This window comes from Linepithema humile, chromosome 7 (assembly GCF_040581485.1).
Source record: "Linepithema humile isolate Giens D197 chromosome 7, Lhum_UNIL_v1.0, whole genome shotgun sequence".
Lineage (NCBI taxonomy): Eukaryota > Metazoa > Arthropoda > Insecta > Hymenoptera > Formicidae > Linepithema > Linepithema humile.
In genome coordinates this window covers 14,001,818-14,020,422 of record NC_090134.1, presented here as the reverse complement: position 1 = coordinate 14,020,422, position 18,605 = coordinate 14,001,818, and the positions used below count along the sequence as shown (strand labels likewise).

Genomic DNA, 18,605 nt, shown 5'->3' with positions numbered 1-18,605 from the left:
TCGCTCCCGTTAAACGGCGCTTCCTTTCTTCCTCACTACGGAACTAACATACGCTGTGATCTCACTCTGCTAACCTAATTTTCAGTAAGAGATTAATCGCATAATTCAACGTCGAGTGACGTGCAGACGCCGTCGATAGCGCGAATGCGGGCCAAATGGCATTATAGCCGGATTCGAGGGAATCGATTCCCATCGATGTGATCGTTCCGATCCCCGGAGCGCGCAGAAGGAACAGATAGTAAGAAGCATAGAACTTGGATCGTGAATGCCTCGAGGAACGTCAATTAATCATTCATATCGGCAATATGTGAGATTGACTCGAATTACAGACAACGATTTAATCCATTTATACGAATTACGTCTTGACTCGAGCGTTATCAACGCGCAAGGATAATATAACAGTGTAGCGTAAATGTCATATAACCATTTTTCCATATCTCTGTATGTGAAGAATATTTATAAATTGCTAATGTTAAAAAAAAATTGTTGATACTTTTAAAAAGAGGAACTTTATAAAAACTTAGCGCTTGCTAAATTATCCGTCGTGCAGCCGTGATTGTCGGCGTGAAGGAGAGCAGCGGAAAGGAAGAATTGTTAGTATATGAGAAAAGTGACACGCGCCGGATGAAGAGGGAGAGAAAAATGAAGACTACGATTGTGGGCAGAATGAAGGAGGAGAGAAAGGGAGAAGGGAGACAGTACTCCAACGCGCGATTAAATGACTTGTCAACCTACGAGAAAATTGCGTTTTACAAACTTGTTTCGAGAAAAGAATTGGAGGGAATTGCGGACGCGAGGATGGGCTGACTGGTCGTAGGCAGGCAAGGCAAAGGAGGGAAGAAAGGACGAGTGAGCCGCACGTTAGAAGAGAGGGCCGAGAAGGAAAAAGGAAGAAGGTCCCTCCTCTTTCTCGGCGTTAGGGCAAAGTAGTCTGAACTGAGCTTCGAGCAATGCAAAGTCGCTACTTCTGTCGTATCTGTACCGCTCCCCTCTCCTCACGTCCCGATTTCCCCTCGCCCTCGTCTCGTCTCCACCTACTCCTTACAAAGAGAGACACAAATTGCCTTGGAACTTAGTTTCGTCGGATATAAAGGACTTTCCGATTACATTACCCGTATTCCGTGATTGATCCGAGATGACGATTGCAAGAGCAACTCGACGTGACCTCTTTCCCGACACTATGCTCATCCTTCGTATTGCCGTCTAAGGTTGCACGGATTTATGCGAGGCGCATTATTTGCAGCTTTCAGCCCACGATACATTTCCTTCTACGTGCTGTACCGTTGCTTTCTCACTGACTTTCCGGAAGTCCGTGTCACGAGCAAAAAATTTATAAAGATTACATTATTATATTTTATATTATCAGCAATATTGTATTGCACTCTGCAGCAAAGTGTGTAGATAAGATTTTACTATCGCTTTGTGTACACGTCAATAATGCAATAAGATATTGACAAATTCATAGCCGGATTTGCGTCTGACTGGCAATGCGTTTGTTCATTAGCCTGTTTTCGAAGAACGGTATTACGTAGCAGACTTAGCCGAATGCGAGAGACCAACTGGACGCACATAACGGGAAAAGTCTACATATGTACAGATGTTTATTTAAATAAACAAGACAAACATCGGACCGCGGCACGGCCGAAATCGTTGAGGCGGAAGCGGGCTCGGTCGGACGTAGCAAGTGTTCGAATTACTAGGTTCAACAGTTTCACCGAGAAGTTTCTGCGGCAAACGACCGATCGACAGCGATTGGTCGGTCTTTCGGGACACCCTTCGAGCGCGGTTTATGCAGTTTACATACGCTGGATGAAGCGAGGCTTTACGAACGGCGAAGATAAGCTGCGTCCGAGCTCCGCTCGGACCCGTCCATCCTTACATCCCCCTTTTTTTCGCCTAATACGACGATAAAGCAGGAAAGTCTCGGAAAAAAGATGAATCTTACCCTGTGATTCTTTCGGATTTCACGCTTCACGGGAAGATCGGCGTTGTCCGCGACAGAATTTCCACCCCAATTGGTTTCCACTCAGCTCTCGCACTGTAATAAATACGAAGAATCGGCCTGTTCTTGCTGCGTGAATATATAGAGAGAGGAATAAAGACGATATTTATGAACGGTTGTTATTTGGCAAATAATTACAGTTTGTCCGAACGAATATAACTGATTCATTGTCATTTTAATCTAATTATTTAATTTTACTATGTGTAATTTTCCACATACTGCACATACAAAAAATATATTTGTTTTCTATTTAGAGATTTTATATATATTATAGTAATGCTTATTTTAAAAAGAATAGATTAATCACACATTGTAGTATTACGTTTATTTTTTTATAAGAGATGATAGTTTTTGCAAATAATTTCTGTTACAAAAATGTTTTATAATTTACTGACAATTTTGTTGATTAAAATCAATCATTTTAAATTTAATTGTTCCAATAAAAAATGTAAAAACAGGTATCACGCTGTACACGTTGGTTAAAGACATGGAAAATGGTCGAGAATTAATGATTCTGATGCCAATTGCCTTTTTCTCGGACTCGTCTGGTTGATTTTACCGTCGCATTTGCCGAGTGAAGGAAATTTAGGCAAAACCGACAGAGGCGTTTGATTTCTGTGTTTATCGGTGCAAAATGTACATACAGAAACGGTCACATGGACGCGATAACGAGGCGCAAGGGCAAAGGACTGGACGTACGTGTCGTTCGAATTTTCCAGCCGACCGCGTCGATCCAAAGGGCGCGCAGGCTAATGATTCTCGCTCCCGGTCTCCCCCTTCCCCCCTATTATCCTCTCTTATGTATAGCATACGACTCTTCTCTCCCTCCTTTGCCATCCCCGTCGTCGTCGTCGTCGTCGTCGTTGTCTATTCCAATTTGCGCACGGAAGCCGATCTATAGTTTCAGGTCGCGGTCGCAGGGCTCGGCGCGAGTACAGAGAAAGCATCAGGGGAAATTCGAGGGAAAAACTCCTACTGAATGAAATATTTCACGGGGCCGATTGTGAGTTTGGACGTTTTCCGGTTGATCGGACGATGCACCACGTGAGCACCGACGTGGAAACCTCCATCCTCTTTCCGACAGACCGTGCTGCAGCCGTCACCCCGTAATCTCTCACGCTTTCTTTTATTTTCGTACAGGGGGATAAAAAATTGGTTGATATCGAGCCTTCATCGTATTCCTCGTATTAGCCTCGTTGACGGACGAGATACTGGTCACTTATTTCGTATTGTTTTGGTCTCCGCGACAGAGTTAAATTAAATCCATTAAGTGATTGCAATTTAATACAGAACTTTCAGCCACTGAATAAAGCGGCCAAAGATTTTTACGTTTTTTGTTATAAACTTTTTTTGGTTTTTTATGCAGCTTTCTTATGTTAAATGCTGGAAATTAAAACTTAAATTTTGTTAAAATAGCATCTACTTCGATCAATATATAAATTTTTTTTGTATTATATAAAGATCTCTAATAAATGTCTGACATATATTTTTTATTTTTCCATTAATTTTTTCTGATAATACTATTGCACACAATCGCCATGTTTCACAACGCATAGAAATCGAAGGATCTTCGGTAGTTTCTTCATAACGAAAAAAGCAGGACTGAAGAAAGAAAGAGAGAAAAAGTCGATTGATCGCGAAAAGGATAAAAATCAAGATTTTACTTGCGGAACTTACCAACACCTTTGTTTGATTTTCTAGCTGCTCTCCGACGTTCTTCCATTCGCGAGAGAGCGTTCTTGCTCGTTTTTCAATCGACGGATTCACTCTAATCTCACGTGTAATCGCTCGGAAGGATCGCGAGTCGCTTTGCGGTCGCACATTCCAATAGGTTGATTGCGATGCCGCAAGGAACGACGTCAGGCAGGTATTGACCAAGATGTACCTCGCTTATAAAAGGGTCATGGATGCTATTGTGTGCAAGTAGAAAGCAACTGTTACAAAGCAACGCTTTTAGCCGGACGTTTTTTAATCATAAAATATTATTTGACATAAAAACGAAAACCGTCGACGTACCAGATTTTTGTACAACATTTTATCAATAGTTCCATTGACGATTATAGATTACATTTGATGATCATTCATGTTTTATAAAAGCTAAAATATTCGAAAAATTATGACATTATTACAGTAGAATGATAGATTGCAGGGAGAAGAAACTCTTTCTATTTGATGAAGGATCTATCACAATGAGGCCAGAAGGATTCCGACTTGTCTGAGCAATCAGTCGCCCGCATGTTTGGATTACTAACCCTCTACTTCATTCTTTTCTTCTTTCTGCTTCTACAGTTTTTCTCTTTCCTTGTTTGAAAGACTTGTCTTCATCTTTCAAAGAACTTTACGTAATTAAGGAGATGGGATAATATTACTGCAAATAATCCGCTATTAATTAAATTACTAGTAAAAAAGATCTATTCGCAATGTTTGAATATCTAACTTTCTTAATATCTAAATTCTTGATTTGTGGTGAAATCTAGCCTTGTTGTTGGCAAATTTTTAACGATAAGAAATATTTATAATAGAAATAACAGCTGCGTGAGAGTATACACATATTTAGCAATAATACAAGTTTGTATCAATAAATAGAACACCGGATATAGGAAATAGCTTGAAAAGGCCTGTAGAAGGGCGAAGTCGGAGTAACAACGCCGTGTCTCTCGGCAGCCAAACGTTCGGAATAACGCGAAAACGTGATAACTGCTACTTCGACGGTAGAACTCGCTCGTCCGAACAAAAGTCTAATTCGCGCGGTGGCATTAGCGACGAGAGGCGGCGTATCTACGTACATATATAGCGCTTGTACGTACTCTGAAACGGTCGGACTGGCTGGTCGAGGCAAAATTTCCCGTGTGTCGAAGGCAGGAAGTTTCACGGTCCTCCCACACGCGAATGACAAAGGACAACGGCCGGGCGATGCGCATTCGTACGGATTCTACGGGCAAAGTTTGTTGAAGCCAGAACCGCTCGCTCGCGCGGGTGTACCCGTATGCATCTGGCGCGGTGTCCATGCGTGTAGACTCGAGCGCGCATGAAGCCACTCCCGTCTGAGAATACGCGGATATTCTATTAGAGACTTAGGTGCCGTGAGAGAACGAGGAGGTCGAGAGATAGCTGGAGAGAGATGTGAGAAGGAGAGAGAAAGAGAGAGAGAGAGAGGGGGCAGGGGAGGGAGGAGAGCAGGAGAGACGCGGAGAGACTAGACATAAGTGCGTCCTGTGCGGCAGGACGAGAAAGGGATTAGTTGAACTATTCGCACGGAATTGTGGCTCGAGAGCGCGCATGCTGCTGTCCTATCGGGCTGCTTTACGTTGCCTTCCTTCAGGAAACGTCGCATTCTGTAGGACGACGATGATGCCTCTCTCTCTCTGTCTGACTATCTGTCTGCTACGCCTTTAGTTCCTGATGGAGAGACTCGCGAGAGACTCTTCTCTCGCGTTTCTCTAAACGCGCCGGGCAAAGTCAGTATATACCGCGTTTGATTACGCTTCTCGATCCGATTGTACCGAGCGTCAACGAGAGTATAGGTACTTTGTACGAGTTCTATCTCGTCGTCCGACGAATTCTCGATGAGAGTCATCGGGATTGCGCCCGCGCCCCTGCTTTGGAATACACCGCGTTTGAAAACTGCGTCAAATAAAGCGTAAATATATCCCTTTTCATTTGCACGTCTAAAGGTTCCGAAAGCGATTTGCGTGAAAATTTTCTTTCATTACTGTTGCAAAACCTAATTTTATACCTTGTTCAGCATTCGCAGCCTCAGCGTGATAAAATCGCTGACAGCTTGTAAAAAGGATTATTTAATGCACACCAATTTTTATACAATTCTGCAATTATATAATAAATATTTTATTTTGCAAATAAGATTAAGATTTTTAAAAAATATGCGTATGATAAATTTCTAAAGATATAGCAGAGTGATCAAACGCCGTGCCGGCGCTGTAAATACATTTGAGGACTAAGCCGGTTAGGAAGTAAACTCAAGCGATATCAGTTGTTAGTAATCTGATCTTTGATACGCTTGTCGAATCATAACGCAATGCCAGGATCTTGCTTATGTACGCGGATAACTCGCAAATGCGACTAAAAAGTATATCGCCCATTGCCGTGTCTTTCTTCTGGCGGTGCATGTCGATGATATAATCGGATTCTGCCAATAACAGCCACGGCAATTGCGCTGATAGCCGCGGACGTTATTAGAATATTCTGGACGTAGCCCAGAAGCCGGTCCTGCGGCAAATGGATTTTCATTCAAAGGTATCGCGGGCAGTCGAAGCCGCGGGAAATCGCCGATACTTTGAAAGCATTTTCATAACTTTGGCCGACCCGGAATCTTGGAATCAACGATACCAGGCCGATCCAATTAACTGTCAAACTCACCAGAAAACGTAAAGAAACGTCGAATTAAATATTCGCCAATGCTGATACATGCTCTGCGAGGTTGAATCCAAGAATCTTTTTAGAAAGTTCTTATTAAAAGATACACTGTAAAAAAATTTTGTGTAAAATTACACCTATTATTGTGGGTAATTTTAAGACCCATTATAATAGGTGTAAATTTCCACTCATTTGTAAATTTGCAGTATGCAAGTAAAATAAATTCTTTAATTTGTAATTAAGCAAATTACAGAAATAAATTTACAATAGCATGCAAAATTACAGAATAAGAAATGTAATAAAACTTCTTAAAATTGGAATATTAAACATTCAAATATTGAATTTACACAACAGAATGTAATAATACTTCACGCATTTCAGTTATTACAAATAAAAATATGAAATTTATGTTTTACGATTACAAGTTTACATTATTTTTGTAATAATATTATACAGGTTTGCGATATTACACTTTAAAATGTGATTTTTACAAAAATTATTAAAGAAAATTACTTGTAAGTAAAATTTTCAATACACTCTGTTGTGTACATTTACTATTAAAATATTAAATATTTTAACTTTAAAAAGTTTTATTACATTATTATTTTAATTTTACTTTTATGTAAATTCACTTCTGCAATCTGCTTAATTATTATTTAACTGGTATCACTAAGCTTGACGCTGAAAAAATAGATATATTTTCAATTTTTTTTTTTTTTTGACGCTGATATTGGCATGACAAAGGCTTTTGCATACTTAAAACATATAAATTTTACTTGTAAGTTTCATTTATTGAAAAACTTATAAGTTTCATTTTTTTAAATAATATACTAATATATAAAAGCCTGATTTTGTCAATACCAACGTGAAAAAAAAAATTGAAAATCGACCTATTTTTAAACGTCAAGCTTAATTGACACCCCTTATAACAAATAAATTTATTTATATACACTAGATGACTGAAGAAATAAATATTTATGCTTTAAAATAATTCAATCATTTTCTACAATATTAATAATTGTTTTATTATAAAATGTTAAGTTTTACATTTACAATGTCAAGTTTTTTATAACGTTTCGATATTACGAATGTTGCATTATAAAAAAGAAAAAAAAACAATGCAATCTCTTTTTAGTAAATATATCATCGTAAATCTATGTCTAAAGTATCTAACGATTTTTTTGTGGTGGATTATAATTGTCGCAAATAATATTGATTCTTTAATATTTATCGCAAGAAAAAAATAGTAATCGTGTTATTGACATGTCAGAATATAAATGGAAAATTAAAAAAAAAAAAAACGTGGCAAGTACGCAGTTTTCAAAATTTGCTCGAAATAAAAATCCAATATGTATCTAAAATGGACTTAACAAATCTCTCTACTTTTATCGCACGTTATATCTAAACTCAAATACATACTTGTATCAAAAATCTTTGGAATATAATCTCATTATAGATCACTTAATAAAGCATAAAAGTACAATACGTATCTTAAATTATAAGCTCCTTTTATAATCATCTGAAAAGCAATGAGCTTTTTGTAAGTAAGATATTAAATATCTTATGTCTAAATTATTGTCTGTTGATAATAGCATATTGTTTAATCGAGTTGCCTCAACCTTTTAAGATTTCTCTCGTTTAAACGTATTATCTTTGGAAATTGCATTTAATCCTAAAATCACGAAGTTGTAATACTGATGTACCCGCTAAATTGACTTAAATCACGCAATTTCCGAAATGCGCGTAAACTTTTTTTTCGCTTTAAATCGAAATTGTTTTTTATCAGCATGGTTCTGCCGCATGACATGAATTATAATATAGTGCTCTATGCAGAATGTATTTTATTACGAAAAATTACATAGATAGGTTAAATTATAATATAAATAGAAAGAATGCGATAAACCAACTGATAAAGTCAAATTTCGATCTCAACTTAAAATCAGATATAAAAAAAATCTTCTTTTTTCATGAAAAAATGTCTTCATTTTAACCATGTATCCGAAATGTAACTCCTTTGCAATCAATTGACAGTATTTATAATAAATTAAAAATTTATTTTTCTTAGAAACTAAACTAAAAAGTATATCATAGGATGCTATAATATAAACTGCTATAATATATAATATAAACTTTATCTTTTTCTGAAAGAAATAAAAATATTAATAAAGATTATAAAATGATATAAAAATGCACCATAAAGATACAATGTGTGTATATGCCATTATTACAAATTTGATATAAATAACATAATAATGCTTACTGTTGTTGTACATACATATGTACATACACACTACACTATTTGTGTGTAGCAGTATTTTCTTTGTTCGACGTATCTCTTAATTTATTAAAGAGTGATAATACTTTGTATTTTGTTGATATCCTACGAGATTTTGAACCAGCAAGTGGATGAATATTTAAAAAGTACTTTTGTAAAAATTCTAAAGTACATGTACAATTTATGGGATATTCCATGTTGAAAATGTAATATACGGACATCAACATTTTCAAAGCTTCATAAAAGCAAAATGTCCTTTCAATCAATACATTTTCTATATATAAATAAAACATCCGACATGCTGCGTCATCTGTAATAATATAATATACGATAATGAAAGCAATTACAAACATATAACAATAAAAATTTACTAAAGTTAAATTTAGTATAACTACATATAGTGAAATTACTTATGATTATGATGCATGGTGCCACAGTTGGTGGTTTTATATCCTGCAACAATGTTCCTTCCTGTTAAATAAGTTATATTCAGTATTAATTAAGTCTATGACATTCATATAAGCAAAATAAATATATTTAAAGAAAATATTTACAGGATATGTTTTAAATAATCCTTCAAAATCTTCTTTAAAATGTCTCATTATAATTTGTATCAATTTTATCTCTGTTGGATTATTAGAATCATTGATATCTTTATATTTTTTATGTTGTCCATAATTGAGAATTTTTTCTTGTTTTTTTATAATTTCTTCCTTTAGAAGATCTATAGAATGTCCCATTAGTTTTTCATAATGCCAAAACATAAATGTTTTTTGTAAAAGTATCGGCCACGTGGTTTTAATATTTTTGATACTAGGTATTTCATGAACATTGTTTAAAAATAATCTTTGCGCAGGATATGTCGCTTCAAGATAGGAATAAATTTTGTGTTGAATTTTAAGATCGTTTTTTGATGAATCATCGTCAACTATTTGACATAGAAATTTAGTCTTTTCTTCAATTGTTTCCTCAGTTTCTGTATCATTATATTTTTCTGGTTGCCAATTACTACATCCTGCTTTAGCGGATAATACTTTCTTTTGTTTTTTTATAGGTATATTTAAACTTTGGCTTAGACTTCTTTTCATATGTGGCCTATTTAAGTAACAATTTCGGTCTCGAAGTTTTAAATATGTGGTATGAAATCCATCGCCAAAACATGTACCATCTTCATTTATATCTTTAAAAGTTTGTGGGTATTTATTAACAATTTTTTCAGCTATTATTTTAAACGCTTTGGATGGTATAAATTCTTGAATGTTTCTCATTTCAGAAACGGTACGGTTCACAACTGCATTTATTACATATTTGCTGCGACTTCCATTTTGCAGTTCTTTAAGCACTGTTGATTCTAAATTATTCCATGGTATTTGAAAATTTATCCAAAATTCAAGTTCTACTTGTTTATTATTTGATATTTGATTTATTGGAGATAAAATAGATAGCGAACTTGATGATGGCGAAAAAGTTTCCTCATTTAAACTAGATGTGAGTGAAGCAGTATTAGAAGACATAACTGCAGTTTCATTTTGTACAGACCAGGATTCTTCTGGTCGTAGTAACATTAAAATTTCACCGGAACAAAATTTTAGAACCTCATTGTCATCAATTATTGTGCCATCTTTCTCTATGACAAGAACAGAACCAACAATTCCAAGTTTAATATTACTTTTTGTAATAAGATCTGTTAGCATATCATCTGATTCACGAAGTATAAGTGATATTTTATTTTTTCTATCGGCAGACCAGACTTTATAGAGATACGACATCTAAAATAAAAGAACATATATATACATGCATAATGTAACAATTTACGTTGAAGTATAAATTGCTTACATCATTTTAAGATCCAAATTTATGAATCAAGAGGTGCATATTTGAAGACATATACAGGAATAGAATTTAAATTAGTTTCCAGGATAGGATGTGGTGCAAGTAAGGAAGTGTATGGGAACAACAAAATTTTCTCTACATTGCAATCTATACCTTTCAATTCGAACTGTTCATATATGCCAAAATCAGGATTATATGTAATTTTTGTTATGGTACCTAAAAAATAAATGTTTGTATAACAGTTATTTATCAAAATGTATTTAATTTTACATAGAGTGAAATAATCAAAACAATCTTTACCTACACAGATACACATATTTTTTTTATACGTTATACCTTTAAAAGTAACTTGTGAGGATATGTACTTTATATTTTCATTTTCTCTTATGAAAATAATCTGTTATAATGAAAGAAACTTGATCATTAAAGTTTTCAGAAATATATTCTTGTGCATCATCTGCTATTACTAAAGTACGATAATTATTATTGAAATATTAATTTTGCAAAAATTGATGTTTGTGTGATAATAATTTAATTACGTTCTTAAAATTTTGGGAATGTTTAACAATGTTTTTAAAATACCTATGTTTGCTTTCAAACCTCAAGGTCCATAAGTGTTTCAATGGACCAAAACATGTAGTTAAAATGGGATAATGAGAAATATAATGATGCTTCGGCCTTAATTTGATACTTGGAAAACATTTTACTCTCAATAATAAGTAATCATTTATCTTTTCTTGTAATAACGCAATCTGACCAAAGGACAAAGCAGGAGCACAAATTAAAGAACATATTTCTCGAAGATATAACATTAATATCCAAACATCATCCGTAATATTCTTAACTACATCAAAGATTGCTAAGGGAAATATTAATAATATTTTTCTGATTTGACTTGCAGTGCCTGCAATTTTAGTTGAATCTCTTATAAGAGGAATACTATTACGTACATTTTCGTACAAAAACTTCATTTTTTGCAATCTATGATTTAGAAATTGATAAGGAAACCAACCTTCTTTCACAAAATATTTTATACAATATATAAGATCATATGAAACGATTCCTTCAAAAAGATCATGTGCTATGCAGGGTGGTAATCCTGGATTACAAATGTGAAAATAATTAAGTTTATTCAGAGGCGAATCATTTTTTATTCCCTTTACAGCTTTCATGATATTTTTTGCTTGTGTGACACACAAATTGTAATTATCTGAATTTCTGTTTATATTAGTACATGCATACTTTGATTGGAATTCATTTTGAGTTATATCACAAAAACGACAAAAATATTCAGAATTAAAACTTTCGGTAAAACCACCAATTTGATGGCTTCCTAAATTATCCCCCAACATAGCAACAACAGTGCCAACAAAATTTATTGTTTTATTACCAACATTAATATCTATTCCTTCATTTTCTAAACATTTTAAATCATTTATAAGATATTCCATTATTTTTTCCCAACCAAAAAATGTTACATGTTTTTCATAGCATAACATAACAAGCTGTATATTATCAACTTTTGATCTGAGGTAAGGGGGTAAATTTCCTAGCACCATATATACGCCAACAAGTTTAAATTTTTTTTTAGCTGAACCCAAAGGATTACATATTTCAAATGCATCTTGATACAATAAAATTTGTAATGTATATTTATTATTACGAAAGAAATTGTTGTTTTTTAATACACTACCATCTTTAATATCAAAGAGCGCATTACTATTAGAAATCTGAAATAAATTTAAACAAAAGGTTTGAATATCAGAATTTTCTAATAAAACCTTAATAGTTTTCAAAATTGGAATATAATAATAAAAACATTGTTTGTGATTGTTATCAATTCCTAAATTAATTTGTACAGGCATCACAATGTGAAAATTTTGTTGAAAATATATATTTCTTGAATACGTATTTCGAAGACTACCATTAATGGAATTATGAATATTTTCAAAAAAAGAATGACTGTGTTGAAACATATCTTTAATTTTATCTTTTATATCATCTTGAATATCACTTTCATTTAAAGACTTAATAAAGTGTTCATGAATAAGTTTCAGTATAGATGACATACCATCTATTACAGCTTGTAGAGCAAATTCTGTTAGAAAATATTTTGCAGTCAAATTTAAATATAATTGTGAAATAGCTTTTTTAGTATTTTCTATATCACCAAAAACTTGATTTGAAGTTATCTCTTGAGAAACAAGATTGAAATTGTTACTCACATCAAAATTAAATTCTTCGTTATTAACAATAAACTGCTTATCAAAATTGTTTTCATTATTATTATATGAATGATGTCTACATATGTGCACTGCATAAGTATTGACTGTCTTGAAAATTGTGTTATTTAGAAGACAAGATCGATATCCACAACAAATCCCAATTTTACTTTGCCTAATATGATTATATAAATGTTTATGAAAATCTACTCTATTTGTAAAATAATTGTTACAGTTTTTTTCTTTGCAACAATAAGTAACACATGTTCTTTCTTTATAATTTTTTGTGTGGCATCTAAGAATATGTTTTTTAAAATTAACATATTTATTAAAATGTTGCCCACAGTTTTTGAATAGACAAATAATTTTTAAATAAGGCATGTTTTTATGAAAAATTTGATGCTTGTTATACAAAAGAATGGATGAAAATGTACTGTTGCACATTACACATTTGAACATTGTTCAATATTTAATCTTCAAATAAGTAAATAAAGAAATTTATAATTGTGTAGGAAGGAGTTTGTGTGAAAGGAGAAATAAAACTGGACTGAGATAGGATTCATATAAAGATATTTCCTTTCAAAGTAGTAACTGCAACATATTTTATATGAAGAATTATTGAAAAAAAAGAAAATAAAATTGAATGTCACACAAGTGAATCAATTAATAAAACATATATTATGATCATACCTTGTCCTTGGCAAATTTCTTTTGTAGACTCACTCAACTGTTTGAAATGTTGCTTTAGAAAACGTTATATGAGGAAATAAACAGAACGAAGTTAATAGTTAGAGATGATCTGCTCAAGGTTATTATAGAAGAATCCTCTTTCTTTTATTATATATCACTGCAAATTTTAAGTTAAAAATATGTCAGATTACATAGCACAAACTTGGATTTTAATAAATTTAAAAATTAAAATTTATAAAATTAAAAATACAAAATTATATGTATGTAAAACTGTGATTTTTCAAATAATTTTTACGATTGTAAGTTGAATTTATGTAAAAACAAAAAAATTCTATTTAAAAAGCATGAAAGATTCTATTAATTTACAAATATATATGCAAAAAATTTTTTGTTTGAACATTACAATATAAAAAATAATGATATTATAAAGATTTAACAAAATTACAATAAACAGCTATTCTTTATAATGTATATGTTTCGAAACTAATTATTAAAATATTTTACTTACCTATCTTGTGAGACCAAAAGATTGCGTGATTGAACAAACAATAACGATTTAGGCAAATTGAACAAAGACGATAATCTCGATGAATGTTATACGGATGTTCTCTCTCTCTCACAGAGAAATATATAAAAATTCATGCACTTCGGGATCCGGACAATCGGACAATGCTTAGGGCAGAAAGTACAATGGCTAATGGCTGGATGCAATCACGCACGAACACGAACTGGCAGCTTTTCGATAATCGTCATTTCGACGGTTTAGCCAATTCGTTACTAGTACGTCAGACTTATAACACGCATGCGACAACGCTGCTTACGCGATCGCTAACCAATCAACTACGAGTAGCTGCTGCGCGCCTATCTCGAGATATTAATGCCATCACATCGCGCATATTCTGCAGCGAGATATTACCATTATATTTTGGTAATATTACAAAAATTAGGATAATTACATAAAATATTTGAAATATTATATTATTTATGTAATTTTTCATATAAAATAAGATATATTTACACAATAATAGACAAATCTACATAATTTTTGTAAAATTACAAAATTTCTGTAAAATAATATAACTTTTTTAAAATTACATGATTTTGTGTATTTACTGCATTATTTATGTAATTTTTACGTCTATTATTTGTGTAAATTTACCGACTTTTTTTACAGTGTATGTATTTATTAAAGATTAAACCGGTGACTCGTTTTTCTACAAAATTATCATGTTTTTTAATGAGCTTCTTTCAGTAATCTGGCAGTTTTCTGATTTTTCAAAAAAATTTTTCGCTGGGAAATTACCTAGTTATGCACCGCAGCTGTAAGCTCGTTATTATTAGAAAAATGCGTTTATATGCTCTACACAGATTCTTTCAGATTTTTTTTTAATGTTATGAATATGTAGTAATCTGATGGCATCCACTCTGGATTAAGGGGGAACACCAGGGTGACGGCCGAAAAAAAAGGCTATTTTCGTGAATTTTTTTTTCATTATCTAATAGTTTGTTTAATTTATAAACTATATATGTTAAAAGTACATACTTATATTATGTTACAAAAAAAATTTCATAAAATAATATTCATATTTATAATAACTATGGTGATTGATGTGCACCTCGTCTGAAAAAACATGGGTGCACGGGCGCTCGTGCTGCATCTGAACGGGAGCTCTGAAATAAATTTTTTAAATTGTGATTTAAAGTATATGAATGTAGTTTTAGTTGCACGTACGGATTTTTTGATAAAATAATTTTTGACAAAATGGCACTGTTTAAAAAAAAAGTTTTCGATTTTTCAACAAAAATTCGTTACTTCTTTAATTGTTTTTCAAAAACTAATAATCCGATTGAAAAATCCGTACGTGCAACTGAAGACAATTTTGTTGTAAACATTCTGTCCAAATTTCAAGTTATTCGGATAAAAATTGGCCGAGATATGAGAGCGCCCAGTTACGAAAACGTGGTTTCGAGAAAAACGCGTTTAAAGTTTTACAACTAATTGGTTCATATAAAACGATAAAATTTTGTAACGAACCAAAGTGCGTCCAATCCGGGTGCATATGAAGTGCCTTCTGAAGCAATAGCTAGTTCTTCGGCTTCGTTTCTGCTTTGCTTTCTTCACAATCAAGGGGACTGCCGAATCTTTTCAGGTAGCGCGCGGCCGGTTCTACTAGCGGCATCTGACCAAGTTCTACTCTATGACATATTTACTATAGTTCCGTTACGAATTTCACCATAATATTATAGGGACATATTTTTAAGACTCCAAACATCACAAAAATGCAAAAAAAAAAAAATCGATTTTTTGAAACCGTCACCGTGGTGTTCCCCCTTAAGTAGACGATGTGGTAAAACGCTTTTTTAATGATTACTTTTAGTCAAGATACATAACTTTTCCAACGAAAAGATATTTTTTTCAAAGAATCTGGAAAAACTGCCGAGTCATTAAAACGAGTCTTTAAAACGTATCAATAAACATGATAATTATGTAAAAAATTTTATTTATAAATAAATATCATATATTACTTATTTTTTTTTTTGTAACAACTTGTTGAAAACTTATGTTTTAAGATTGCGTAGAAAGACTTTTATTGATTAGCATCTAATTATAAAAATAATCAAGAAAACTTTTTTCAAAATAATATTAAAAAATCCAATATTTTTGGTGTTTTATCTCGCGAAATAAGTACTCTATTAGTCGTTATAGCTTTATACAAGATTTCATTTACCTTGCTTCATGTCGAATCTCTCTCTCGAAAGAAATATCCGTATCTGCTAAAACTTCGCTGAAATCACGCGATTTCCTTTCATCGAGTAGATTGCCCGCGCGCGTAATTCCGCGGGATTTTGCAAAAATTCGCGGAAATTTCTCGCAAAGAGATCAAAGCTCTTTTTTTTTTATTCGACAGAGCGGCTTCGAACTGTTTTAATAATAACGCTCGTTAACGCGCGACATGTCGATTTGCGGGCTCAATTAAATCTGTGTCTCTCGAATTGACACAGGTCGTCCGCCAGTACGTAAAACGTGTCACTCTGGCGCCAGATGAGGCAGAATAACGCGCGCCAGTTCGACGATAATTTATGTTATCGTAGGGACGCCCGCACTCCCGAATCCTGATCCTGGCGCAAGAGTTATAGACTAATTAAATCGGTGACGGAGCGCGTGTTAGTGCTTTCACCGAATGCACGCGGCTAATTACCAGTTTACGACGAACCAATGGCACGGCGGGCGATTTGTCGGTTCCCTTCTAATTGCACGCATCAACGTTCGTTGTCAGCTTGTAATTCCGCCGGGCGCAGGCGCAACTGCGATTGATTAAGCGCTAACACTTCAAAACAATACAACTTCTTGCTGCGGTGGTGAACAGCGATGCCCGAAAACCGGTACTAGATCCCGTGATTAAACTGTACCCATAAGAGCGACTTAACATATCTCTTTAGATATTTCTCTATGTTTCCAAACCAAATACATATTAATTTATTTACAAAATTAAAGCAGTATTAAGACCTACTTTTGTCCCTGTATAATATTGTTAAATTAACTACTCTCTTTTTCTTTCTCGGATGCTACTACACGTAGCAAATTTTAAACTATTTTTCGGATCATAAATTTTATTCATAAAAAATGGAAATAAAGATTACGGATTTGATACATAGACAAAATTAATTCAATGGATCAAAACGTTTTCGGCTAAACTAAAAAATCAATTGTAATCGGTCTTTTGGCGATAGCCGAGCTATCGCAATGCGACAACCGACCCCGAATCGATGCGTAAACGTGAGCTTCAAAGTCGAATCAGTTTAGCCGCCGATCCCATTGAATGAATCTAAATCGATATTGCGGGGCTAGATCTCCGTCGAGTATTGCCGATTGGTTAGTTGAAAAGAGTCACAGACGTGGAAAAACAGTTGCAATTTATTCAATGCCAAATCGCGGCGGGATTGGGACCGATCTCTTTCCCGCCATCCCCGCTCGCCGTTAGAATTGGACTCTATCGGGCCATAACAATTATTAGCATTGCGACGCGCGGCGTGGTAGTGGCACAATAATATGCATAGAACATAGAGGGTTTACAGCATTTCCATTACATTAGCCCTCGCACAAATGCGCGAGCGCGCCAAACGATCCGGAAATAAAGCGGAATTGCATATCGGAAACTTGGTTGCCTGGCCCGCTGCCAGTCGAGTGCCTCCTAATTCTGTTCTTTGGAAAAACCGACACTTTATTCGCGCCGTGCAACTTACCTTCGCAACTTTGTCATCGCGACGGACCGACGACGAGGTTCAATCTGGAAGATGAGGCGAGAAATCTGCACCTGGAAAAAATAAATATAGCTGTAGCGAAGACTAAAAAATGAGCGCGCCTTTAAAGATAAGGTAACGTTCAATTATAACATTCGTTTTTTAAAATATTCTTCCTATTCTCAACTATTAGATTGGCCGGAAAATAATTGCGGTTTTCAACCGTTATCTTTAATTGAAAATATCTCAGCTTCTAATAAAATTTCTCAAATAAAAACCATTAGATTCTACACATTTTCTCCAATGAGAAATAAGTTTATTTATTCCAAATCGATAGAATTCTGGCGTTCTGGAATCGACGAATTCCTTAAAAGTGTCTTCAGCAGCCACTTCGTTGTTGAAAGTTTCTAAAGACCATTTCGAAAATGATTCTTTTGTTATAAGAAGATTCCTCGTTTAAGATTCGTAAATTCTCCCAAAATCTTCCTCAAAATCAGGATTCTATTCAAGAGATCATCAATGGAGAACTGCTCCTTTTAATGATATCCGCCCTATGTTCTTTCATTCTGGTGCTGAGTTATCTTTTAACTTATCCTACATATTGCAATTTCAACAAGAAATCATGTACATAATGTACCGCGATGAGATAAAATATTTCATTAATTTTTTCCAGTTTTAATGAACTGTTTTGAATTGTTAGGGATCAATTAACAATATTAAACATTACTCTAAAAAATACAAATTACGAACGAATCGACTACATTTTATAAGTGTGGTGTATATATAAGTATAGATTCAGATTCTTTTTTAAAAAGTCGTCAGCAAGAAAGAAAAACTGACTTCACTTTGAAATCGTTTACGCATTGATTCGAGATTACTGCATTTGACTGTTTTTCTCGTAGATATTTTAACTGCATCAAATACTATTACACCGTCTAATAACAGACTCCGTGCGCAGCGCGGATTT

The 18,605-nt window shown here is 33.8% G+C and overlaps 1 protein-coding gene and 1 long non-coding RNA gene across 3 annotated transcripts; both read right to left on the bottom strand.

Annotated features, from left to right (window-relative positions):
* Positions 1-8,636: 8,636 nt before the first annotated feature.
* LOC137001237 (uncharacterized) lies at positions 8,637-10,957 on the bottom strand. Of its 2 annotated transcripts, none has more exons than XM_067359740.1 (2): positions 9,062-10,957; positions 8,637-8,961 (listed from the first exon to the last, which is right to left on the bottom strand). In XM_067359740.1, exon 1 carries the CDS (start codon positions 10,418-10,420, stop codon positions 9,098-9,100), a length of 1,323 nt encoding a protein of 440 aa, XP_067215841.1. In that variant the 5' UTR covers positions 10,421-10,957; the 3' UTR covers positions 8,637-8,961; positions 9,062-9,097. The 2 variants fall into 2 exon arrangements, with proteins under 2 accessions (XP_067215841.1, XP_067215842.1); XM_067359741.1 differs by having other exon boundaries at positions 8,637-10,420; positions 10,488-10,957.
* Positions 10,958-14,867: 3,910 nt separating this feature from the next.
* Positions 14,868-15,720, bottom strand: LOC137001240 (uncharacterized). The gene is made up of 2 exons (XR_010891325.1): positions 15,432-15,720; positions 14,868-15,067 (listed from the first exon to the last, which is right to left on the bottom strand). It is a non-coding gene; the product is annotated as an uncharacterized lncRNA (long non-coding RNA).
* Positions 15,721-18,605: the final 2,885 nt, after the last annotated feature.

What these genes read in the sequence shown, in the direction of transcription:
- LOC137001237 (XM_067359740.1), bottom strand. Translation starts at nt 10,420, where the DNA reads ATGTCGTATCTCTATAAAGTCTGGTCTGCCGATAGAAAAAATAAAATA.